At 36.2% G+C, this 27,177-nt stretch overlaps 1 protein-coding gene across 5 annotated transcripts in view; it reads right to left on the reverse strand.

Annotated features, from left to right (window-relative positions):
* PHF14 (PHD finger protein 14) overlaps nt 1-27,177 on the reverse strand; it is a 207,371-nt gene that overhangs the window by 176,449 nt on the left and 3,745 nt on the right. For all 5 annotated transcript variants that reach the window (XR_008296827.1, XM_027071968.2, XM_015081217.3 and 2 more), the window contains exons 3-4: nt 21,400-22,196; nt 14,378-14,522 (exon numbers count right to left, since the gene is read on the reverse strand). Coding sequence is in view for 4 of the 5 variants with exons in the window: in XM_027071968.2 (XP_026927769.2) it covers nt 14,378-14,522; nt 21,400-22,196 (942 nt within the window). In the remaining variant the exon portion in view is untranslated. The remainder of the gene's footprint in view (nt 1-14,377; nt 14,523-21,399; nt 22,197-27,177) is intronic.

The raw sequence follows: 27,177 nt of genomic DNA on the forward strand, positions 1-27,177 counted from the left end.
AGAATATAAATAAGTACAGTTTTTGAAGGTCATTCTGGCAATTCTTTTTAAAAGTTAAAACATACTTATCTTTTTTGTTTGTTTACATTTATTTATTTTTCAGAGACAGAGACAGAGCACAACTGGGGGAGAGGCAGAGAGAGAAGGAGACACAGAATCCAAAGCAGGCTCCAGGCTCTGAGCTCTCAGCACAGAGCCCAACGCGGGGCTTGAACTCACAAACCACGAGATCATGACCTGAGCCAAAGTCGGATGCTTAACTGACAGAGCCACCCAGGAGCCCCAAAACATACTTATCTTTTGATTCAACAATTTCACTTCTAGGAATCTATCCCACAGAAATTATTACATGAATATGTATGACACATACTTGTTAGTACTAAATATAAGTAAAAAACTAGACACAAAAAGAAAAATAAAGACATCGTTGAACAGTTCTATAACTAACTACGTACATTAAAAAGAATAATGTATCCATATGTACTCACATGAAAAGAATCTCAATATTAACAGATTAACAAATAAGTGAAATAAGACAAGTCACAGGGGAAAAAAAGTCCACGGTATTTGTACCATTTATTTAGATAGAGACAGAGCCAAGCAAATGCATAAGTGATATGTGTATTCACATATATACACTGGAGCCTGAGTGAAGGGACTCCCACTGGTCAAATCTGGACAATTTAACCATCAGAAAGAACAATCTGGTAATAGATGATGAGAACACAGTAAAACTGAAAAGGAAAAATGGGAGAAAAATTCTCCACAAAACAAATGCTGCCTAATAAACGCAGAGGAATGACAAAATTAAAAACCCCATCTTGCAGCTACATACATAATAAATGATTCTGGCAAGAACTCATATGCCACTATGCAAAAGATTATTGGAGAATAGGATATTAATAGTCTCCAACTTGTTATGCCACAGATTACTCATTAATTACCAAAAGAAAAACAAATGGTTTTAAAATGGAGAGTTCTAGTTGACATCACCTTAACTACCATCAAATTGGCATCATAGTTCTTTTCATGTGGTGGTAAACATCATCAACATAGTATTCTTACCAAAAAATGTTTAAACTGAATCTAATCATGAGGGGAAAAAAAACCAAAAAAACAAAAAAAGACAAATCCAGGTTGAGGGAAATTCTACAAGTTATTCTAAAAAATGGCTTAGATTCTTCAACACATGGTCATGAATGACTCTAAAATGTGTTTTAGATTAAAAGAGACTAAGACACAAAAAGCAACGCATAAACATGGATGGATCTTGGATGGGAAGTAGGAGAGTACCACAGTGGTAACAGAGGTATAGAGGTCACAAGAAGAGTTTGCATATTACTGGCCATTAAATTAAAAAAAAGAAATTTAACGTTTATTTATTTTTGAGAGAGACAGAACATGAGCGGGGGAAGGGGCAGAGAGAGGGAGAATCCAATCCAAAGCAGGCTCCAGGCTCTGAGCTGTCAGCACAGAGCTTGACATGGGGCTCGAACTCATTAACTGGAGATCATGACCTGAGCTGAAGTCAGATGCTTAACCAACGGAGCCACCCCGGTACCCCCCCCCATTAAATTTTTTTTTAATGTGTTTACCTGTATGCACATGAGAAAGCAAGAAAAGTCTGGAAGAATACACGCCAAAGTTTTAAGTATGTTTATCTCTATGTGGTATGGAAGATGTTCATTTATACTGATATGTTCTACAATGAAAATGTATTTATGTAATATAATAAAGTTAAATGAATAGCACCTGTAGGGGAGTTAGACTACCAGAGAGGGATTGGTGTGAATACAGACCAAATTAATTAGTGATTTCCTATGCAAAGAGAAGCAAAACTCAGATGAAGAACAGTAGTTCACTGTTTTTACTTTATGTACTTCTATGTTTGCAATTTCTGTACATATTTATATGTTACTTATATTTAATAAGAAATACTTTAATAAAAATAATTTTTCAAATCTCCTAGTAACATAAGACAGTAACACTCATTTAACACCTCTACATTTAGGTTGTATTTATAGAACATAAGGAATCTGGGTAGAGGGTAGAGCATACGTGAAAGCCCCCTAATATTGGAAAGGCAAGTCATTCAAATTGGCAGGTTATGGAATCTAAAAGAGTCCTGCTGTGAGTGTGAACTTTATTCTAATGGGACAAAATGATTTTAAACGGAATAATATGAACAGATAGGCATTTCCGAAAAATTAGCCCTGAAGACAGTAGGAGAGCTGGAGCAAGAAGAGGCACATCTGTTTAGAAGTTAACACCCTAGGTCCCATCTGCCTCGAGTCTCAACCTTCTACTGGCTTAGACACCATTATTTTTTGTTTTCAGAGTTTCGTTATCTCTTCCTCTTTATGCTTGCTCCCAACCATTTCTATAAATAAATAAAAAGCCTAAATTTCTAAAAATCTCTTGGTGAGTCTGTTACCTGCCTTATATGAGAAAGTGTTATTTTACTCTACAATGCCCTGGCTCCTTGCCATGACCTACACCTGCAGCTATAGTAAACTCCAGCATGACATCCAACTATGCATTCTCCTTCTCTCTCAAATTTTACTTCCTTCTAAACCAATATCATTCAAAGGATGGTCGTCCCCACCTCCTGCAGGAGAATCCTGAGGTTACCTTTTAAAACTGTAGATAATAGAGTCCCACCCCAGGCCTATTATATCAGAGTCTCTAGGAGTAGAAACCAGAAATCTGTTTTAAACAAGCACCTCAGGTGATTCTTTTCCACAATGAAATCTGAGACCACTGGAAAGAACATCAGATAACTAAATAGATGATCTCTATTCTAAAAAGCATTAATATGTATTTTGTACACCACCCAAATATCAGTCACAACCACAGGAGAAACAGAAAACATGCAGGAGATTTAGAATCTGACTACATAAAAAACACAGGTACTTGTTAGCAAGATATTTTCAGATTCCAATCCTTATATAGGTAAAATGGCTTCAATCATTCAAGACTATCTCCAAACAACATATTATCCCTAATTCATGTAGCTGGCAACAAATAGAACAAAAAGTATTTGCCATGATTCTTTACCACAGGATAAACAACCACAAATTCATCAAGGTTTTACTTCACATTTTCTTTAAAAAAAATAAATAAAAAAGAGGGGTGCCTGGATAGCTCAGTCGGTTGAGCTCAGTCCAACTTCAGCTCAGGTCACGATCTCACAGCTCATGAGTTTGATCCCTGCGTCAGGCTCTGTGCTGGTGGCACATAGCCTAGAGCCTACTTCAGATTCTGTGTCTCCCTCTCTCTCTGCCCCTCCCCTGCTGTGTCTGTCTGTCTGTCTCTCTCTCTCTCTCAAAAATAAACGTTAAAAGAATTTTTAAATAATAAAAACTATACGTACATAAAATATCTCTAAATTGTCTAACACTCATTTCTAAAAATAAACAAGGTTAATGATTCTGTCCTAAAAATATTTTTCACAAGAAATGTAACTTGTCTATACAAATACAAAGTAATCTCTGCTTTGATGAGCTTATTTTAATGAAAAGTAGCATAATGCTGAAAAGCAAGGAGCCATGTAAAACTGATTTCTAAATGCAAAGAAAAATTTGCATTAATAGTCCATAAATGAATTTAATAGTATAAAATGTGGTAAAATTCATAAATACCTTAAAATTTCATAAAAATAAAAAGCAATAAGCTAAATACAATATATTCAGAAATATATACTTTAGTGCAAGGATCAGCAGCCTATTCTTTGCATATCAAAATGATAGGATGCAACAGGAGTTACTCAAATAAGAGAGCTGAAAGCTATAAAGAGAAAGAGGGAAGGAGAAGGGACAAAAGCAGGGAAGGAGAGTGTTTCGGTCTACAGAACCAACAGTTCCAGCCAAGGAGATACCTAACTAGGTGTTTCACCTGATAGCCCCTTGCTAGGTGTGTCTCACCTGACTGCTCCTCGGTGCTGAGGACCTGCACCGAAGCCTCCTAAAGTAACCTTAAAGTTACCCTTCGCTCACTGTTATACTAAAATCTCCTATGGGCGGAGCTTTCTGCCATTTTTTGAACACATGATGTATGCACTAGCATGTCGACATGTTAAGCATGTACAATTGAAACAGAAGCACCTATGTAAGTTCCCTATAGTACTCCCTAATACGCTAAATAAAAGCTTCCTGTACTAACCCCATGGGAGACAGTACTTAGAGAGCTATCTTCCTGTTCCCTTACTTGTAACAATAACAATGCTTCCAACCCTTCCTCGGGTTGTGTTCAATTTGATGCACCCCAAGCAACAAACCTCTTGAGTTCAGTTACAAAAAGAACACATGCAACTCACTCACAACTCACAAAGACTTACCAAAAAGGTATGTTGCACTCAATACACCCATAGCACAGAATCTATAATTCATTTATAAAACTGTATTCTTCGCTCTTATTTTACATGTTTTCTTTCCTCCATTATATATGTAAACAGCAGAGACTATATCTGGTACATCCTCTAGTTTCCTAGCACAAAGTCTTAACATTTAAATATTTATAGAATCGGGGCACCTGGGTGTCTCAGTAGGTTAAGCGTCCGACTTCAGCTCAGGTCATGATCTCACAGTTCTTGAGTTCGAGCCCCACGTTGGGCTCTGTGCTGACAGCTCAGAGCCTGGAGCCTGCTTCAGGGATTCTGTGCCTCCCTCTCTTTCTGCCTCTCCCCTGCTCAAGCTCTGTCTCTCTGTCCTCAAAAATAAATAAACATTAAAAATTTTTTTAAAAATTAAAAATATAAATATTTACAGAATATTTAATATTTAAATAAATTTATTTAAATGGTAGTTAATGTTTACATCAACACCATAGAGAAAGCTGTGCTCACCAAATCTCTCCCTTCAATCCTCTCTAGGTGGCAAAAAAAGCAATACTAGAGAGACAGAAATGTTGATGGGACCTATGACTCAAAGACAGCACCAGGGAAGTCTAGTACTGGGGAAGTGGGGGTACACAAAAGAGTACTTTCAATACTTTCAGTGGTGTATGTACATAATAGATATTGCTACAGTCAACAGAAGGCGGGTCCTGGAGGGACTCATGCATTAAAGCCCTTTGTCTCTCTTAGTCCTTAGGAGAGAGAACTGGTAGGATCCCAAGTGATTCCATTAACCCTTTCCCCTGTTGACTTGTGGTTAAGTTTCTACCTTTGTTAGTCTGGGAACCTGATAAAGAGTAGAGTATCAATTGTGTTACTTGGAAATATTGCTTATGGTAAAAATGACTCTCCTTGGCAGACTGCATCTGAACTGAAAGTAACAATAAATGGGGGCGGGGAGTGGGGGGAGGCGTATGCATAGCCCAAAGAAGATGGCTCCCAGATGACTATTTGCTTGCTATAGGGACTATTACAAAGACTCACAAAAAATCAAGACCTTGGAGGCAACCTGGAATTGCGTTCTTTTAGCCTTCTCAATAAACTGGTGCTAAATATGCCCAAAGGGTAGCCCTGAAAATTTTAAAGTTTAGATACCCTGGTAATCATTGCAGAGCTACTTCTCTGTATTATCAATGGAACTAATGTTTTCATGTGTATATGAAACATCCTGGGATCTTGTCAAAATACAGATTCTAATTTAGAAGGGACCTGTGATTCTGCATTTCTAACAAGCTCCCACGTTACACAGATGCTACTGCTTAATGCTGTGGATCCATGAACCATACTTTGAGTAGCAAAGCTTTAAAAAACTACTGAAATAGGTAAGAGTGACATTTTAATTTAAATACTAGGAGTTGTAGAACATTTTTAAAACTTATTAACTTTAAATACAGCAAGAATTGTTATACAGGGAGAAAGACCTTGAAAATGAAAATAATTCAGCAGTCATGAAAGTTCCTATTAGGATAAGTGAAGAACTGACACTTCTAAGAGGCTGCTAACTCCATTTCAGGGGAAGAAAAAATTAAAATGGAATAAGAACATGGTACACCTAGGAAGAGACAAAAAAACAAAAAAATCTAAATTATCCGGATCAAGTCACAAGTCATGACTTATTTTTTCAACTCAGGGTCTAATTAACATGGGCTAGCAACAGTGTAATGACCCAAAAAAGGTCCAGAAGATATATGTTGACCAAGATGAATATTATTATACTGAGACTTATCATCATTACTCCTTCCCAGAAGATAAAATCAAACCAAAGATTATTAAGCAAGGTTTTTGTTTTATTTTTATTTTTCTATTAGTAGACTCCACTGATGTAAAACTAGTGATGATGAAAAATTCTTCACAGCTCTATTAATCAATATAATTTATTTCTAATACTACCTAAGTATTACCAAAAATAACTTAAACGGAGACTGAGGAGTATATCCATATCAAAACAACCCTTTCTCAAACATACTACTCAATACTACCTGGTAAAGGAATTTTTTAGACTAGACAAACACAAATAACCTATAGGAAATCAACTTAAAAAGGATCAAAGTATAGAGGTGCCTGGGTGACTCCGTTGGTTAAGCATCCAACTTTGGCTCAGGTCATGATCTCACAATTTGTGGGTTCAAGTGCCGCATCAAGCTCTGTGCTGACAGCTCAGAGCCTGCAGCCTGCTTCAGATTCTGTCTCCCTGTCACTCTGTCCTTCCCCCACTCACACACTCTCTCTAAAAAATAAACATTAAAAAAAAAAAAGAGCTATACTCTTAAAAAAAAAAAAAAAGGACCCAAGTACCATGTTTGATATGTTTACTGACAAACACCCTATAAGAACTGTATTAGAATATATTAACCATCACTTTAATTCATGTCTACGAAAAATACATTAATGTTTAATCACACTTGTCCCCTAAGCCAAAACATAATGTAAAATTACCAAAACTAGAAATGTTTCAAGCTATTAGTTCTAACTCTAGTAAGAAAGCAAGGGGGAAAAAAAAAAAAAAAGAGGGAATAATATAATCACAATTATACAACACAATCTCCAACATTAACAAAGGAAATGGGAAATTACACTAGAGGGGAAAAGTTGTAACATAATTAAAAAAAAAAACCTCTCAAGAATTATGTTTTACCTGTGATTTATAATTTGCACCTTAACTTTGAATTTATCTGAAGTTCACAAAATTCACAAAACTACCAACAAAGCAATAATACCACAACATATTCACCTAAAGAGGTAGAAAATTATTCAATTTCCCCATTTATTGTCTTTCTTATTTATTTATTCTACATATTAGCTACCTCTCAAAACACAAAGCTTCACACTCAAGAGCATTAATTTCCCTTTCCTGTCTTCTCTTTTTCCTTCTTCCATAACAAAAATAGGTCTCCAATTCTAATGACTCAGTCTTACAAGAAAAACGAGCAATCATTAGCAAATACTTAAGAACATTTGGAACTTGAACTGCCATTAGAGCTGGTTAAATGAATTATGCAGGAAAATATGCTACATGACTTTACAGACACAACTTGCTTTGACCTAAATGGAATTACCACTCAGCTTGATCATCTTTGTCTGCCTTGTCTCAGAAAGAGTTTTTGGCTATTTTTAAAAAATCAGAACTACCTTAAAATAAGGTAGATTTGACATAAAAAAAGGCTATTCACCTGAAGGACAGGTCCCATTATGAACCTTTAATACAACTCTAAGCATGTCAAGGGTACTAATGGGGTGCCCTTCCAGAAATCTACATTTGTTTGCACAATGAATCTACTGGGTAAGAGCTAATACTAAGAATCCAAGGTGCATTAAGTCTGAATCAAAAACAAAAGAACATAGAGGTGGTACATAGTACTGGTCCCCAGTGGACTCAGGCTTAAGTCCCAAAGGCAGGAGCTTTAGAAGAGTAATTGCTTTACTATTATAGCTGTGCAACCTTGAGACCACAAGGCCTCAGCAGTCTGTGCACCAGCACCAAGAGATAGCACCCTCAAAACAGATGGGGAACTATACATTCAAATACCTCCAGGGAAAAAGCAACTGACAAAAATGAGTAAGTGATCTGGGAAAGGATTATGGTGAGAAAACTAGGCTTCACCAGCAGGAGGCAGCCCTATTCAACTCTAGCAGACTGTTGCCCTCAGAGGAAATACTGCTGCCAGCACTTTAAGAGAAGTTTGAAATCCAAAACGTGTGAAATAAATATCCCAGTTTTTCAATGTTAGGAACCAATTCAATTTCTTAAAACCACTGTGCCAGCCTTAGAAAATATATCCATGGTCAAACCGATGACCTATGAAGTAGAGATAGTGCTTTCAGCATGGTGAGAAATCAACAACATTAACAGGAGAGGTCATGCCTGCATCACACATCAGCAATGAGATTTATGGATATAGGCAGTGGTAACATATTTGTGATCAACAGTGGTGATGAATACAACAAACACATCAGCCGCACAGCAGCTGCTTTTGATACTCACCTATTCTGCACCTGTTCCAAGGAATCTGAACATGCTGGGAGGGGAAAAAAAAAAAAAAAGGAAGAAAACAAAACAGACATACACACAACCATGTTGAACTAGTCTGTTTATATTCATTACCACTAATCACAAGTGGTCCTTTATAGCTTTCTGGCAATAAAATATACATGTAATACACATACATACATACATACACACACACACACACACACACACACTTTATAGCTTTCTGGCAATAAAATATACAGGTAATACATACACATACATACACACACACACACACACACACACACACACACACACACACAATCATATAGTATTATGTAAACAGTTCCCTAGTCCATTTCATTCTTCCAAATAACTATTTTATACCAACCTCTCTTCCCAAATCTCCCACACCTCCCTCATCTCTACTCTTCTGCTAATGACTTTGCTTCCCATTTCACTGAGAAAACAAGAAGCATTCAAAAAATAAGTTCCACAGCTCCAACCACCACATCTAACAACCTACGTAATCTGTATCCATATATCGTCTCCCTCCAGTTACTCTGGCTACTCATATTTACGCAGTCTCTCCACCTGGTGTTGGATCCTATCCCCTCTAGCCTTATACTCAAAACCCTTGCTCCAGCAACTCCTTCCTTTTCTCTCCTTAAATGATCATCAACTCTCCTTTTCCACTGGTCACTTCCATGTTAGTATAGCACACTAACATATTATATAATCTCTTCATCTGTGGTACACAGCCTCTAGGATGGTCCCAATGATCAGTGCCCTTTATATTAACAATTTTAGAAGGTCCCCTCCTACATTTAAAGTTAACTAGGGCCGGTCTGCTGAACAATATGTAGAAATTATAGTATTTATTTCTAAAATTAGGTTACAAAAGACACTAACTCTCTCATATAATTGCTTCTATCTCTTTCTCTCTGATCACTCATTCTGAAGAAAAATGTCCTGTCATGAAGATACTCAGGCCCACACAGTGAAGAACTGAGGTCTCCATCCAAGAGCCACCAGAGAATGGAAGCCTACCAATAACTAGTTAAACAAGCTTAGAAGCAGATCCTCCAGCCTCAGTCAAGCTTTGAAATGGCTAACGCCTAGGCCAACAGCTTTGACTACAACTTCATGAGAGACCCTAAACCGGAATCACCCAACTAACCACGCCCAGATTCTTGACCATTAGAAACTGTGTGAAGTAAAAAATGTTTGTTGTTTTAAACTGATATATTGTGGGATAATTTGTTACAAAATACATAACTAACACATCACCTAAAATAAGAAGAAACAAACCTTCCCTCAAACTCCATAACCCTTTTAGCAAAGATCCCATCTTGCTGCTTCTCTTTATATAAAAAGTCATCATAGGAATTGCATTTAATCACTTTCCTTCTTCTATCCCCACTTGAACTCTCTTGAATCAAGATAACCACTGATGCTCATGTGACTAAATTCAATGGTAAACTCTTGATTACCATGCTGTTTTTGTTCTGTTTGACAATATTCATTTCTGCTACAGAAAAACAAAATGAGATATAAACTTACATGTACAAAGTAAAGCATGTGCATACACACTGACAGAAAAGGACAAAAAGACCAAGAAACATTTAACATTCTTGAGGCACCTAGTTACTAAGTATAGAGAAGACAAAGAAGAATCAGGATATACTAAATACACATGAGACATGAACACAATATACATGAGGCCTTAGTATGGCCACCGATCAGTGACACCATTCTGACTCCATGTGTCCACAGCCTAAAAACACAAAGCCCATGACTATTTTGTAGGTTAACTGCAGAACTAAAGCTATAACCAGGCATACTTGTCCCTGGATCTAAGAGAGTGTGTCTTTGGCCCAGGGTACCATCTATGTGTGCTCTGGAGCTGAAAAGGCAGAGAGAGGCAGGACATACAATACAAACTGTGTACCGTAAGATTCAGGTGATCCTTCCACCAACTTGTACTCTATCATAAGTGTGTTAACTAATCACATTTTTTTTCCCCTTGCTTCTCTTCATGTATTTTATATTTATTTAATAAACCACGTAAGGCGCAGTTGGGTGGCTCAGTAAGTTGAGCATCTTGGTTTCAGCTCAGGTCACAGTCTCATAATTAATGGGATCAAGCCCCATGTTGGGCTCTGTGCTGACAGCATGGAACCTGCTTGGGATTCCCACCCGCCCCTGCCCCTTCCCCATTCGTACACTCTCTCAAAATAAATAAGCTTCAAAGTAATAAATAAATAAATAAATAAATAAATAAATAAATAAACCGACCAACCAACCAACCAACCATGTAATATAAGCATTTTGTCCATAAACCTTTTCTCCCACAACCTTTGAGGTGGCTTATCGGGCAATATACTTGGGAGTCTACCATTGCATTAGGATAATTTGCCACAGGACATAGTCTTCATCTGACTCTAAAACCAGAATGTGATAGTTACTCACTTTCTCTGTTTGAAACATTTTCCTTACATAGCTTCTGTGACAGTACTCCTGGTTCTTCTCCTATCCCATTGGCCATGTCTTCCCCATCTCCTCTGAAGTGCTAGAACCACTTCACTTTTTTTTTTGATAAGTCCCAAATTGTTATCTCTGGTCCCAACATCTTACCTAAACTCCAGACAGTTTAAAACCAAATTTTTACTATCTACCTCAAAACCGATTCCTCTCTTGCATCATTGCAATGGTCTCCCTGATTCCCAATTTAGACCCACTTCAGTCTACTCCCAACCCAATAATCATTGGAGTGATCCTTCCAAAACATAAATCAAATCATATTAATCCTCTGCCCAAAATTCACTTAGGTCTCCCCACATCCATCACAGTCAAATCTAAAATCTATGGGGTGCCTGGATGGCTCAATCGGTTAAGCATTGGACTTCGGCTCAAGTCACCATCTCACAGTTTGTGAGTTAAAGCCCGCATCAGGTGAGCACGAGCCCCGCACTGCGTGAGCCCTGCTTCTCTCTCTCCATCTCTGTCCCTCTCTGCCCCTCATGGGATTCTCTCTCTCCCTCTCTCTGCCCCTTGCTCACTTGTGCGCGCGCGCTCTCTCTCTCTCTCAAAATAAAAAAATAAACTGTAAACATTTAAAATAAAATAAAATAAAATAAGGAGCGCCTGGATGGCTCAGTCAGTTGAATGTCCAACTTTCGCTCAGGTCATGATCGCATGGTTCATGAGTTCGAGCACTCCATCGGGCTCTGTGCTGACAGCTCAAAGTCTGGACCCTGCTCTGGCTTCTCTGTCTCCTTCTCTCTCTCTGCCCCTCCCCTACTCACACCCTGTCTCAAGAATAAATAAATGTTAAAAAAAAATTTTTAATAAAATAAAATAAAATCTATGACCTGCAAGGCCTCACCTGGTTTAATTCCATCTCTACCTTCACCACTCGCAAGCTTGTTCACTTAGTTCCTGCCATTATATAAACACTCCAACCATGTTCCCACTTCAAGATCTTTATACTTGCTACTGCTTCTTTCTAGGGCACTCTTTTCCCAAATAGTTGCATGACTTGCTTCCTTACATCCTTCAGGTCACTGCTCAAATATCACCTTATCAGAGAGGATTTTCCATTTCACCCTTTGTAAACGCAAACTTCCACCTGCCTGTTAACCACCCCCATCCACAGCATTTCCAATACTCCTTGTCCTGCTTTATTTTTCTCCATAGTCCAGACTACCACCTGATATATATTTATTTTTTTTTATTTCTTCATTGCCTGTCTCTCTTACTAGACATTAAGCTTCAATGTTTATATTACATGCCTAAAACCTATAGAATGCAAGCATATAGAAGATACTCAATAAACATTATTAAAAAATAAGTGAATGAGTAATAGTTATAGGAAACATTTCCATAGTTGAGACTTGGCAGCAAGGAAGGGAAGCTTCATATGAAGGCAAGAGAACTGGCCACAGAAGCACAGACCCTGCAGGTCCCATAGGCCCACACAAATACCAGAACTATTTGGGAGGAGGGCTGTAACATCAAAAGAGCAGGTAAAGGCAAGGCCACAGAAAAACTGCTCTGTGGTTGTCATGGCCCGATAGAAAAAAATCAGCTAACAAGACGAAATAACAACTTTACCACAGAGAAACTTGGAAGACACTGTCTCAACCAATTGATCAAAGTAACATCACCAATAACTGGAAAAATAAATATTCTATGCTTCTTAATATGATACAATGAGAACACAACTCCTGTGGCATTCTTGCCAAAAGCATGTCACCTGAATCTAACCATAAGAAAAGATAAGAAAAAAATAGTATTAAGGACATTCTATAGAAGAACTGGCCTGTATTCTTCAAAAATGCCAATGGCAGGAAACACAAGGACTCAAAAATGTTCTAGATTAAAGATGACCAAATAGGCATAATGACTGAATGCAATGCATAATCCTAGATTTTATTTTGCTCTAACTGACATTATTGGGATGACTGGCAGAACATGAATACAGTCAGTAGATTACATAGAGTTCAATCAATGCTGTGTTCCTGACTTTGATAATTACATGGTTATAATTATATGGTAAGAAAATGCTCTTGTTAAGAAGTACACACTGAGGTATTTAGGGGTAGAAGGGGGCATTATGTCTACGGTTTATCCTCCTAGAGTTCAAAACAAAATTGCTACAGGACAGAAGATAAAATAGCAAAATATTACCATGTGGGAAATCTGAGTGAAGAATATATAGGAATTCTTTGTAGTACTCATAACTTTTCTGTAAGTCACAAATTATGTCAAAATAAAAAAAAAATAAGTGAAAAAACAAATACATTAATGAAAAAGGTTCAAAAATAAAATGGGCAAAAATATTCTCAATATATTATAGTTAGTCACTCTTAGATCTTAAAAGATAATCTCTAGAGGTGCCTGGGGGCTCTTGATCTCAGTTCAGGTCAGGACCTCACAGTTCTTGAGACTGAACCTTGCCCTGGGCTCTGTGCTACAGCAGGAAGTCTGCTTGGCTGCTTGCGGTTCTGTCTTTCCCCCGCTCTCTGCCCCTCACCTGCTCGTGCTCTCGCCCTCTCTCTCTCAAAATAAATAAATTTAAAAAAAAAAAAAAAAAAAAGACAATCTCTATAAATACTGGTTTAAAATTGAAAATTATAACCAGGAAAGAAGAAACTATGTATCACTAGACTTAGAATGTAACTTTTTATTTTTAAAAAAAAATTTTTTTGGGGGGGCGCCTGGGTGGCTCAGTCGGTTGAGCGGCCGACTTCACCTCAGGTCACGATCCCACGGTCCGTGAGTTCGAGCCCCGCGTCGGCTCTGGGCTGACGGCTCAGAGCCTGGAGCCTGCTTCCGATTCTGTGTCTCCCTCTCTCTGACCCTCATGAACCCCGGGGGACCCTCATGAACCCCGGGGGACCCTCATGAACCCCGGGGGACCCTCATGAACCCCGGGGGACCCTCATGAACCCCGGGGGACCCTCATGAACCCCGGGGGAGGGTCAGAGAGAGGGAGACACAGAATCGGAAGCAGGCTCCAGGCTCTGAGCCGTCAGCCCAGAGCCGACGCGGGGCTCGAACTCACGGACCGTGGGATCGTGACCTGAGGTGAAGTCGGCCGCTCAACCGACTGAGCCACCCAGGCGTCCCAGAATGTTAAATAACATTCTCCCAGACTAACATACTAGACTTTTTCCTGTATTTAAACAGTCTTTTTTTCTGTATCTAAATTTCATGTAAAAACTAGAAATAAATGCCATCAAGAATGAAAATATTTTAACACTGACCTTCAATGTTACGATTTCCATATAATATTTCTATTTCAATCATTTAAAAACACATTTTTAAATTAACATAATCTGAAAAATAACACCCTCATACATTGAGGATTTGAGATGTCGCTTCAATTGAAACACCATGAAAGACTGTAGAAGAACTTTAGAACAGTACAAATGCAAAAGACCTGATTTTACTCATTTAAATTCAGTGTCAATTAGCTGTTTCAACAAGGAGACAAAACAAAACAAAATTACCTTCATGGACCGTAATGCCACAATTATCACACTGAATTATTTCATCAGCATCCTCGCTATTATCTCCAAGACAAACACAGCAAATCAGAATGTGGTCCATTTTTTGAGAACTCCAGTTTTGACTCTTCTCAAGAATCAGCGAGTCCTAATATTAAAATATATCAGAAAAATCACGTTTAAATTAAAAGATAATTTCAATAAATAAAATTCCCACTTAGTTATTTTATGGATTTCTAAAATTATGCTGCATTCTCCATTCTTTTAGTAATTTCAAAGCATATTACACTTGAAAACCCATCTCTTTGTCAAATGACCCTCAAAGCACCCTCTAATTTTTCATTTTCTCTACAAGTCCCATATTCTCTCTCCTTTAAGAAATGAAAAAGCAAGCATGCAACTCTTCATCTGCTTTGCCATTCCAGATTATAGTCTGACCCCTTAAACTAGGAGAAAGGAAAAATTAACTCACATGTAATTATTAACCGTACAACGGGTTTAAAAAGTTTAACACAGGGTTCCTATACTTTGGAAGCTTATACTCTTACCTTAAGGGAGACAAGACACACATATGTTAAACAGGAAAAAAAATCAATTCAAGATAACACATAAGCAAATATGTATGTGATGGCATAGTTACAGACTCTACACTCCTTAACTGCTGAGGAATTCAGAAGTTCCAGGGTCATCAAATTACTGGATGACAGATCCAAGAGAGCCTGCATAGACATATCTGTGTATACAGAGACAGAAAACTATCTAAAAAGGATCCAGATTGTCTAGTTGCTAAAGAGTGAGAGTACTCTAGTAGGTTCATGTCAAGAAAGATCTAGTGTAAACTAATAAAGATATGGAGCTAATTATAATATAAAAGGAGGAAGACATAATAAATATAAAGATAAAATTAAAGAAGAGTTTACCTGTCTAATTTAAACTGCATTACAGATTTAAACTTTAAATGGTTAACAAGACAATGATTCTTATCATGTATCACCAGATTGGGCATTGTATAAGACAGCACTTGAGTCTACGTATTTTAAAAACCTAACCATGTTTTTTCATATTCCTTTAAACCAATAACCACAGATAACATTTACAGTCATCATTTCATAGCAATTGTAAATGACATTTGTATGATACTTCAATGTCACAATCAATAACATTTTTTTTCAATTCTGTGTTATACATCTAAATTGCAACTGATCTGTAAAACAAATCAGAAATGAAGGAAAAGTCAACAAGGAGGCAGTGTCACTTCTCTTGAGAATCTTACTACTTTAAAATTGGGGGCACTTGTCGATTGAGCATCCAACTCCTGGTTTCTGCTCAGGTCACGACCTCATGGTTTCATGAGTTCAAACCCCACATCTCTGCTTGGGATGCTCTATCTCCTTGCTCGCTGCCTCTGCCCCCTACTCAAGCTCACTCTCCCTCTCTCTCTTTCTGTCTCAAAATAAATAAACTTAAGAAAACTGTATTTTGTTCTTCCTTGTTACAAAGCCAAAGCAGTTTGAGGGCTTTGGACATGAGAAGAAAATACTTCCTAAAAAGAAAACTCACATTTTATAGTAGTTTGGTACATTGAACAAAACAAAATTCTACCCAGATTCTCGCTCCATCAGCCAAGCTTCCAATGTAACAGCATTTAACTTAAAGCCCAATGTTCTTGGCTTTCATTCTCAGTTCCTACTTAATAACTGTTGAACCTCGAAGCTGTAGTTTTCTTATCTGTAAAGTGGTATCACAAAAATAATACCTACCTGATGAAATTGTTGTGAAAATTAGCAAGATAACTGTATGGTAACAATGTTCCCAAGACATACGAGGTACTCAATAAGTGTTCATTCTCATTCTCCTTTCCTATTTCTTATAGGTGGTTCAAGAAGAGGAGTATGAGCTGACCATTTATTATACTGAGGAATCTTCCTTGGAATCCCCCAAAATGTTGTAAGCTTCAGTGAGCACTGCTACTTTAAATATTTTCCTATGGTGTCCAAAAAAGACTTTTTCCCCAAAATACCACATCTAGGTTAAAAAAATCATAGACTAGAAAAAGATCTAGACAATAACCAGAAACCAGAGTTTGATGATTGACAGTATTGGTGCTGCCAATACTTCTCTGGTGGAATTACAACAACTAATGAGCCCTTGAAAAAAGGTTTACCCATGTGGGAAAAAAGTAAATTAGCACTAATAGGTAGCTCTAATTCTATTATTTTCCTATTTTTCCATTTTGCTGAGAAAAAAAAAAAAACAAAAACAGTAAATGTTTCAATTGTGTATCTATACCAAATTCTCTCCACACATATTATCATTTAGAGGCAGAAAAATCAAAATTAACTGGTATTTCTGGCCCCCTGATCCCCATCATTTGAGACTCTTACCAGAAATGTATTTCAAAGACAAGAGTAATGAAGGGGAACTGGAGCCCTACCAAATGATTGACAGATAACGCTTCAGTGGGAAAATCTAAGCAACACATTCTCTTCAAATATTATGCTCCACGTTGTCGTTAATACATCAAACATGGGTTGAGAACACTTGTGATCAAATAAAAAGCAAATTTAGTATCAATTTTTATTGGCATACTTCTGAAGATGTGTATCATTTTTCAAGTTTCTGGACAAGATAGTTAGGCTCAAGTTTTTACCAAAAAATATATCTTTTGAAAATATTGATTTTTACATAAAAATAGTAATTGAGAAAGTAGGTTTGGAATGGCACAAGAGTATCACCTAGGATATAACTTTAATATTATAGAATAATGGAATCTAATGGTAATTAAGAATGGGGCACTGTAGTAATAATTCAATGACTATTTATAGTAAATTATTTCATTTACCCTTGGGATTTAAAATTTACACCTAAAATGGTAATACTGCCCAATGTTCTCAATGGGTTCTAAAATATGTTTAGTGTTCATTTATATATGTATTCCACATAGATGCTTATAAATAATATATACAAGATAAATTCTATCTAACTTTTATGTGTTTAATATAAGGGAATTCCAGGGGCACCTGGGTGGCTCAGTCAGTTAAGCATCCATGACTTTGGCTCAGGTCATGATCTCACGGTTTGTGGGTTTGAGTGCCGCGTCAGGCTCTGTGCTGATGGCTCAGAGCCTGGAGCCTGCTTCAGATTCTGTGTCTCCCTCTCTCTCTGCCCCTCCCCTGCTTGTGCTCTGTCTCGGTCTTTCAAAAATAAATAAATGTTAAAAAAAAAATTTTTTTAAGGGAATTCCAGCACACTTCATGTAAAACTAGAATTAAAAGAATCCACTTGTTCTCAAGATGTGAAAAAAAAATAGTATACCAAAGAGTTTGAGCAACAGGTCTTCCCCTAAGTTTTTTAAGGAAGTTAAATCCTCAAGAATCTCAAATAAAATACAATATTACAAACTGTTTTTTTAGGTTTTAAAGCAGTTTGTTTGCTTTATATTGAAATGTGTAAAAAGGCACTTAATATTTAATAAGTCAGAAGCCCCAAAGAGAAGGAGCTCTTTATAAATTTTGGCAAAATTTTTAATTACCAAAGTCAGATGACAATTGCCATTTCTTCACATCCATTTAACATCTAATCTAATCCATTTAACATAAGAGTATTTTATAAAAAGAAACCAAAAAACTTTCACCTGAAAATTTCTATTGAAATATGATATGATTTTCTATCAAATATTAATTCTCAACCAAAGCTCTCACTTCAAAGTCCTAAAAATGGGAACCATTCTCTGAAAATGCTACACACCCATCACCAAGATTTACTTCAGAAAACCAAAAAGGAACATAATATAAATTAATCTAAAAGCATCAAGATAAAAGTCTGAAGAAGACATATAACCATATTCCAAGGGGATTATTTAAACCATGCTAAGTTCAAAAATGTCATAATGTTACAGGCAAAGGCAAGTGCCCATATGTAAAACTGCAGGTTTACCAAATGCCCAGGTGTAAAACGTTAGTTCTCAAAGTGTGGTCTGTGGGATTCTGTTTCATAGGGTCCAGAAGAGAAAGGTTATTTTCATAACAATACTAAAGTTATTTGCCTTTTTCACTTTCTCTCATGGTTATATAATGTAGTCTTCCAGAACTACATAACATGGGATAGGGTCATCAATCTGACAACTGGTGTGCTTCTGCATGTCTTATTTTTTGAAATTTCTGAGTTTTAATTTGAAATGGTAAATAACAAAATATATAACCTACATTGGGGTCCTCAATGATTTTCTAAGAGCATAAAGGGGTTCTGAGACAAAAAGCAGTTGAAAACCACTGTTCTAGAGTATTTCAAGGCCTATGGCAAAGGCATGTTAAGGCTTTTAGAGTCAATAGTAAGGGGCACAGGGGTGACTCAGTCGGTTAAGCACCTGACTCTTTGGTTTCAGCTCAGTCGTGATCTGTTTCATGAGATCAAGCCCCAGGTCAGGCTCTGTGCCCAGAGTGCAGAGTCTGCTCAGGATTCTCACTCTCCCTCTCTCTCTGCCCCTCCCTGCTCACACTCTCTCTCTCAAAATAAATAAATAAACATTAAAAAGAAGAGTCAGTAGTTATAAAAGGTCCCCAGCCCCCCCCCCCAAAATCAAATTCCCCTAAAAAAACTTTAAATTTATTAAAGTTTCTGGGCATCATTTACAGGATGTCCAACATCAATTCCCTACAAAAGTACTTAACATAGCAGCTAAGAAAGTTTGCTGCTTATAAACTAAATATATCTCTACTACAAAGTAATATTTGAATACTTAAAATAAAAGCAGAGAAAAATTAAACTTCTGAATATAATCAAATATATATGTATTAACTAATAGATACTTGCCAAGGTATCACTACCTAAAATAACCGGGAAGATTAAGATACAAACAATGGCCAAAGACAATAAGAATTACCTTTAGTCATTTTTACAAAATCAAGAGCATATAAACATGAAATTCAGAAATATAAAATAATAATCTCCATTGATTAGTTTTTATTAATTTTTTTATCTAACTTGAGTAACATTTAAATAGAAATAGAATTATCAAAAATTACTGAAGATTCTTGGGGAAAAATAGTCACCAAGCTTTCAGGTAGAATATTATCAAGGGAAAACTAACTTTCTATCAGTTTTTCTACATCTCTGCAGGGGGTAGAGCAAAAGGAAAATTAACATAAATTAACACAAGAGAAATTAATTTAGCTACTATAAGCAACTTCTTGACAATTTTACTGAGGCACATTTCCAAGAAATACTCTGGAATCTCATTTCTTTGGGACTTAATCTAAATCTATAAAGTCCCATTATTTAAAGTCTCTTCTGGTAGGAAAAAAAAACCCTAAAATAGCACATGTGGCCTTCCAATGTACCATAAAGGACAGTCTACAACCTCTTAAGCAATATGTTATGTATTACAGATTATTAACAAGTAGATAATGTATACATTCTATGTGGCAAATTTCTAAACATATGCTGGTATTTTCCACACCTTACCATTAATCTAACTCTGCCTCTGTCGTGAGCCAGCCTACTTTTGTGAACGTCAGACTAATAAAAATGAAGTAAGAAAGTGATGCTGCCAAAGGTAAACTTACTAACTTGAGAGAAACTGAGTACTAAATACTATAAAATAAGCTGGATAAAGCCTAAATCAAATCAAATCAAAAAATACACTGGATAAAGCCTAAATCAAATCTGAACAACTGATTTTTCCATATTTCTATTTCCCCAAATTGGCACTGGGAATATGGAACTGTTTGTGCTATAGCATTGTAAATATCATATTCCAAATGACAATTTTCCATTACCTAAATATAAGAATTAGGATAGCACTGGAAGCAGGCAACATTCTTCACATGAAAGTGGATAACCTAGAAGTTTGCCAATGTTTATCATTTAAAATATAAACTATTTCATCACTACCAGCATATAACCCACTCAGAGCCTGTTACTTAGTATTCTAGTAAGAAAAATTACCAAGTTTTTAAATGAAACCTACTTAAAATAGGTAATCACTGCTATGAAAAACTTTTAAGTAGAAGTAATGTAAAAGAATAAAGTATACAAGGAAATTCTCCCTACCAGTTTACCCTATTTCAATGATATGAAGAAAAAAAAAAAAGTGCTTGCTAAAGAAGTGAATTTTCATGACAATAAACACATTAACAGAAATGACAGACTTAATTATAGTTCTACATGTTGATGTAACAGGTACATCTACATGTAAGACGACAACTCAATCTTTCTTTTGAAGAAAAACATATACATAAACACACAGACAAAGAGACATAGATGTGTTTGACTGAAGAGTCTTGAATGTTGCATCTTGGGCCCAATGGATAAACCTAACTTTCGGTAGTAGAACTTCAAGTGGAAGGAGTCATTACTGTAGTTTTATGACAGAAATGTTTGTTTTATGACAGGAATGTTTGATTTTTCTTTTTCATTTCTTTGCAGACAGAACTTATTCACTAAATATACGTATACATATACTCCCCTACATCTAAAGCAAAGACTTGGTGACTATTCAGATGATGAGTGTTACAACTGGTAAAGGAAGTAACCTTAAAGTGAGTCTCTAAAAGTCTGAGGCAATCATTAAGCTGTTTGTTGTCCTACTCTAGAGTATTCTAGAAGTCTAAATTTTCATGTGGATACAGGATATAACTAAGTTGAAATAAAGGTGACCTTTGTTTCCATAATTCACTGAGCACCGTTCAGCAGTCCTATGAACAATGGGATGAGAGAATAGAAAGGGGAAAGGAAAACTACCGTTTCCCTAGTCTATGGGTATAAAAATATTTCTCTAACTATATAGACTGTAAGCTCCTTGAAGACGGTGATTGTGAGCTCCTTGAGGACGGTGACAAATAGTAGATACTCAATAAAGGCTGGCTGACCAAATGAATAAAGTTACAGTAAGGTGCTCATTCACTCCCACAGCTGTCTATAAATAGGATTTCAAGGAAGCTACTTAATATAACGAGCAGAATGGTTTAGAGAAGAATTCCCTTTTCCCCAGACAGACAGATATCATAAAAATTGGGTTGATCTACCTCATTACTCTTGCTTTGAGATAGTGTCAGGCTATCATTGGTCAGTTCCTCATCATCAGCACTGTTTCTGCTAAGAACTTTACTCTTCTTCTTCTTGCAACCCCCTTCACTGGCAGGGCTGCTGTGATCTTCATCATTGCCTTCATCATTCTCATCCTCATCACTTCCACTTCCCTCATCTTCATCATCCTCATTGTCTCCATCACTTCCTTCTTTCTGAGATGCAGATCTTCCCTTTCTCTTTACTACAGTAGGTCGCCAATCATTGTCATCTTCACTGTCATAGTCATCCATATCATTCAGCTCTTCCATGGATACAAAATCCAAAAGCGGTCGATTTCGACGAAGGTTCCACTTTTTTGGCTCACTGACTTGTTCCTCTGTAGTAGTTGTTGTAGTGGGGACTGATGGAGATGTGTTAACAGCAGGAGGACTTATGGCTGGTGTGGTAGAAGCAGCAGAAGCAGCCACATTATCAGATACTGTTGCTTTTTCTTTCTCCTCTCTTTCCTTCTCTTTCTCTTTTTCTTTCTCCTTCTCTTTTTCCTTGTCTTTCTCTTTCTCCTTTTTCTTTCTAGGTCTTTCTCCATTCTCTTCTTCCTCCTTCTTTTCCATTTTAATTAACTGTTTTTCTGAGGACAGTATTTCTTCCTCTGCAGAATTTTTAAGTTGTTCTTCTTTTACTTTAATATCTTCATTCAGTTCTTCTTCTAAAATATTTTCTTCAGAATCACTACAGGAACCTTCTCCACTGTCCTTTGAAGGATCTTCACTTCCATTACCACTCCCTTCAGAATCTGTTGAAAATATGAGAAAAAAAAACCACACATATGTATATACATACACACACACACACACAACGCTGACACAAATGAAACCACCAAAATTTGTGAGCAACTTGCAAAACAATATAAACAAAGTTAAGTCAAAGAATGGTAGACATTCCCAACCTGATTAAATAAATCAATGAAGTTGGTATAATGGTTTTAATTCAATATAGCACTAATGAAGATGAATATATGTAACTCTAAATTAAAACATGCTTTAAAAAGCAGAGCACTATTTTGTGTCATATAGCTCATGCTATATTTGGTACCCTAGAAACAGTTTTTTTCCCCTAAAAGTAAAGGTGTTTCTTTTTAAATTGGGCACTTAATTGTAACTTAATTATATAATACAGATCAAATTCTTCTTCTCTTCCATCTTCCTTTCATAAACTGTATGAACCTACAAGTGTTGAGTCACATTCAGAACAAGAAAAATCTGGCCCAAAAAACTTGGTTTCATTTCTTTCACTCTTTACCCAGCAAAAATGAGCACAGGTATTTATGATAGTCAACATCCCTAACATACCAATCAATTTTATGAGTACCAAGTTCACAGGTGAAAAGAGACAATAGCACTAGCACAGTTAATAGAAGTTGCAAGAGCTCTTATCAATTTTCCTGCTTATTAGGATACGTTTCCTATCAGTAAGAGCCACCTAAACTTTCAAAAATTCTAGGCAGTAACTACACTAGCCCCCAGAATGAAAGAAATTAATAATTTTTTAAAAAGAGAATCTATCTTGGAAATGAGCAACCACAGTAGTCACTAGAAAGATAGGCTGAGAATATTAAAGAATTCATGCAAGACTTCAAGCTTTCTGGCAAGTTTCTTCCACTCCTGATGAGGGCAGGCCAGGCTGTCTTAGACCAACACTACCCAGTAACCTTCAAATCCTCTTTATACCTAATCAAATTAATAAAAATCTAAAATAAAGGAAAGGAGAAAAAAGGAAAGGAACAGGAAGAAATAAGAAACAACCAGTCATAATCAGGTCGTGGTCAACACCATCAGCAAAATCTGTAGAGTGATAAATTTTTTGAGCATATAACCAAGAAAAGGGTAATAAAAATGGTGGAAAAAAGTCTATGTTTCCACACCATTTTAATTTCTGTTAACCAGCCTTAGCCACTATAATTAACTGGGCATTAAAAGAAAGAAAGTCGTAATTAGTATCAAGTATCTAAAATATCCTAGGAATACTTTACAAATGACTGATTAAAAAAATCCTGCAAGTTAAATCACATAAAAAATAAAGACTAACATACAATAGATACTGGCTGACCCTACAAAATAATTGTCAATCTCAAGATGACCATGCAGGAACCCAAGACTTATTCAAAACTGTGGCAGGTGGGGGGAGGAACCTCTCTAAATAATCTTACATAGAACACAATGGCAGTACCATGTAGGTCAACAATCCCTTAGGTGAAACTTTTGGAGCCAGATGTCTTTCAAAATTTTGATTTTTTTCAGATTTTAGAAGGGTAACATGGTATATACACAATATATTACACTAAAATCTCCAGTGAGGTCTGTGGCACTATCCTATAATGAAACACGTATCTGCATTAAAAAGTATGATAAGTACGATAAGGCAACACTACAAATAAACTATCAGTTCCAATTAGGTTTTACCATGAAACAAGTGTGTACCAAACTTAAGAAACATTTTTGGATTTGTGAGCTTCCTGAATTTCAAAAATAAAGAATATCACCCACAACTAGGTAACTTGTTTTCAGTCCAGCAGTTCTGCAAATTGTTAAGAAAATTGTGATTTTTTTTTAACACCACTCATAATTAAACCCAACCTACAATGAAACACTACTTATGGTAAAATAATTTCCAGATATTTTAAAATAAGGATCTAATAAATAATAAGCAGAATTAACTAAACACTTCTAAGTCAAAAAAGAGTCTTTGTGCATACTGACTACAGAAAATTGGAACATCTTGCAAGCAATGCCATAATTAAGAGAGATGGTCCCCATTAACAGAGATACTTTTTAGAAATACCTAAAAGGCATTCCTAATAATTTTTACCAATAAAAACAACAACAGATAACAAAAGTAAGATTAACTGGGGCACAAACGTGGGTACCTAATCAAAACTGAGACCAATCTAGGGGCAGCTGGTTGGCTCAGTCAGTTAAGCATCTGACTTCAGCTCAGGTCAGGATCTCACCCTTCATGAGTTCAAGCCCCACGTTGGGCTCTGCACTGACAGCTCAGAGCCTGGAGCCTGCTTCAGATTCTGGGTCTTCCTCTCTCTCTGCCCCTCCCCTGCTCTCACTCTGTCTACCTCTGGTAGACAAATAAATATTAAAAATAATGTTTATAAATAAATAAATAAACATTAAAAAATTAAAAAAAAAAAAAAGCTGAGACCAATCCAACTTTGCTATTGCTTGGTAAATTTTACAAAATGTTAAAAATTTTTATGATTTTGTCTTGGTTGTTGTTGTTGCCAATGCCAATCATTTATTTTTAAATGTATAGGGAAATTGATACTCTTTGATTCTGTTTTTGTTTTATAATCATGTCTGAATAGAAAGCAATTTGAAAAAAGATTTAAATGCTTTACATATGTTAACATATTATTAGATGAATCTGAAATTTTTCCACAAATCCAAAACCTAGTAGCTTACCCAACCCTTCATTCTCCAAATACAATACATTATTCACACTCCAACTGCAGGCATCAGGATTATATCAAATTTTATCTTTCTTTGATTTCTGAAAAATAACTTCTTCACATCTGATTAGTCATCACTTCTTTTTGGTACATATGCACTTGAGGGATGGAGATAAACAATATTTAGTTACAAACATAGCTTGACAAAAATAACAATGAGAAAATCAGAGTCTTTGTCTATAATTATATTTTTGTAGGCTGCAAAGAAAAATTTCCTATTATTACAAATTCAAACAATGACTCTGTCAAGTTCCAAATCCATCACTCTTACATCTTTTTTTTTTAAAGGTAATAATAGACTAGAGAAATAAGTCAGATACATCACGTAAGTCAGATACTTAGCATTAGAAGCAATTCTAACTCTTCAATAAATTTATTTTTTTTTTAGGAAAAAAGCTTTAAAATTGAAATCCCTCTTTTCTATTCAGTTAAGTAAAAAGTAACCTTTCTCAAATACACAATATAGCAAACTCTCGAAACAATAGCTATTTGACAGTTAAGCAATTTTTTACAGACACAGATTTTAAAAAACAACTTTCAAGAATTCTTTCACAATATTCAGTGCTTAAGTTCTCCCCATGATAAATATTAAACAATAAAATTGGTATGATTTGACTCAGTTTTATTTTAGCTTTGCCATGTAAAGAATCATCTTTGTTCATCAACCTTAATTAACTATTCCCTTCACTGATCTAATGCAATAGCGATTAGCATTTATAAATATACACAATACAGAATAGACAGAACACCAGTCTACAGGTTATTCAGTTATCTCCTTGAGGCCATTTTTGACTAATCCTGTACATCCTTCTTAAAAAGTCAACCAGTCAACCAACACAACTCCTCTTCTATTCATTATCTGTGTCATTTAACATTTTTGGGGTAAATTTAGACCAGTGGTTCTCAAGTAAGAACAATTTGAATTCTGTCCCTCAGAGAACATTTGGCAATGACTAGAAGCAATGGATGAATAGTCACCATGAGAGACAGGGGTGCTGTGGCGGTGGAAGGAAGAAGAGATACTACAGGCATTTAGTAAGTAGAAAACAGATGCTGCTAAACATCCTACAATAAACATGGCAAGCCTCCATTACAAAGAGTTATGTAACAAAAATGCTAATAGTGCCAAGATTGAGAAACCCTAGGGGCGCCTGGGTGGCTCAGTCGGTTAAGCGGCCGACTTCGGCTCAGGTCATGATCTCGCGGTCCATGAGTTCGAGCCCCTTGTCAGGCTCTGTGCTGACAGCTCAGAGCCTGGAGCCTGTTTCAGATTCTGTGTCTCCCTCTCTCTGACCCTCCCCGTTCATGCTCTGTCTCTCTCTGTCTCAAAAATAAATAAACGTTAAAAAAAAAAAAAAAAAGATTGAGAAACCCTAGTCCAGCAATATAAAGCCTCAATTTAACCTCATTATATTTTCCCAAGCACATCTCTTTTATTCTTTTACTCAATCCAGATCCCCAATCCCCTGGACATTTTCCAGGCTCCACATTTCTAATATTTAAGGTTTCCCTCACCTAGGCTGCTTCTCCTTCAGTTTCTAGTTCAACTCATCTCCTCAATGAATTGTTCTAGATAAAGTAGTCCTATCTCCTTGACTTAAACTACACAAGTAATCAATCATGCCTTGCATTATTTTACTGATTTAATTATTCTAATATCATCACTTTTCTTTGTGAAATCACCATAATATCCAGCAAAGTGCTCTTAAACAAAACTAAAGATCAATAAACATATCCTGACCAATTAGCCTAAATTAGATTAAGTGCAAAATACTACCAAAGCAAAGTAGCAGCCTGACCCTTCAGGTAAATTATTTTCTGGCAATTTGTCCTAACTAAACTAACTATGGCCCAAGATCTAAAGTTAATCATCCTACCTAGGCCAGTGTGTTAGTGGAAACAACACTGCTATTTTGTTTTATTTAGAAGGAATACAAGCACTCATCTTCAAAAACATTGATCAGATTACTAAATGTAATCTCTCCTAACCCCAATCCTAGGATCAAGTCTCAAATATAACCAGTCTAACTAGGTTAAATGATAAAACTGCCAATAATCTAAAATGGTAATTTTATGTGGTTCAGTTTAACATGTCTACATATGGTTCTTCTGGTGGTTATCACCATAATTCTAATGTTTTAAAACTTATTAATTTTACAATTTATTTACTGACTGCCCTCAACCAAAAATGAGAAATTTAGCTCTAATGTGACTCTTGATCTTGGGGTTGTGAGTTTGAGCCCCATGTTGGATGTAT

This window comes from Acinonyx jubatus, chromosome A2, assembly GCF_027475565.1.
Source record: "Acinonyx jubatus isolate Ajub_Pintada_27869175 chromosome A2, VMU_Ajub_asm_v1.0, whole genome shotgun sequence".
Classification (NCBI taxonomy): domain Eukaryota; kingdom Metazoa; phylum Chordata; class Mammalia; order Carnivora; family Felidae; genus Acinonyx; species Acinonyx jubatus.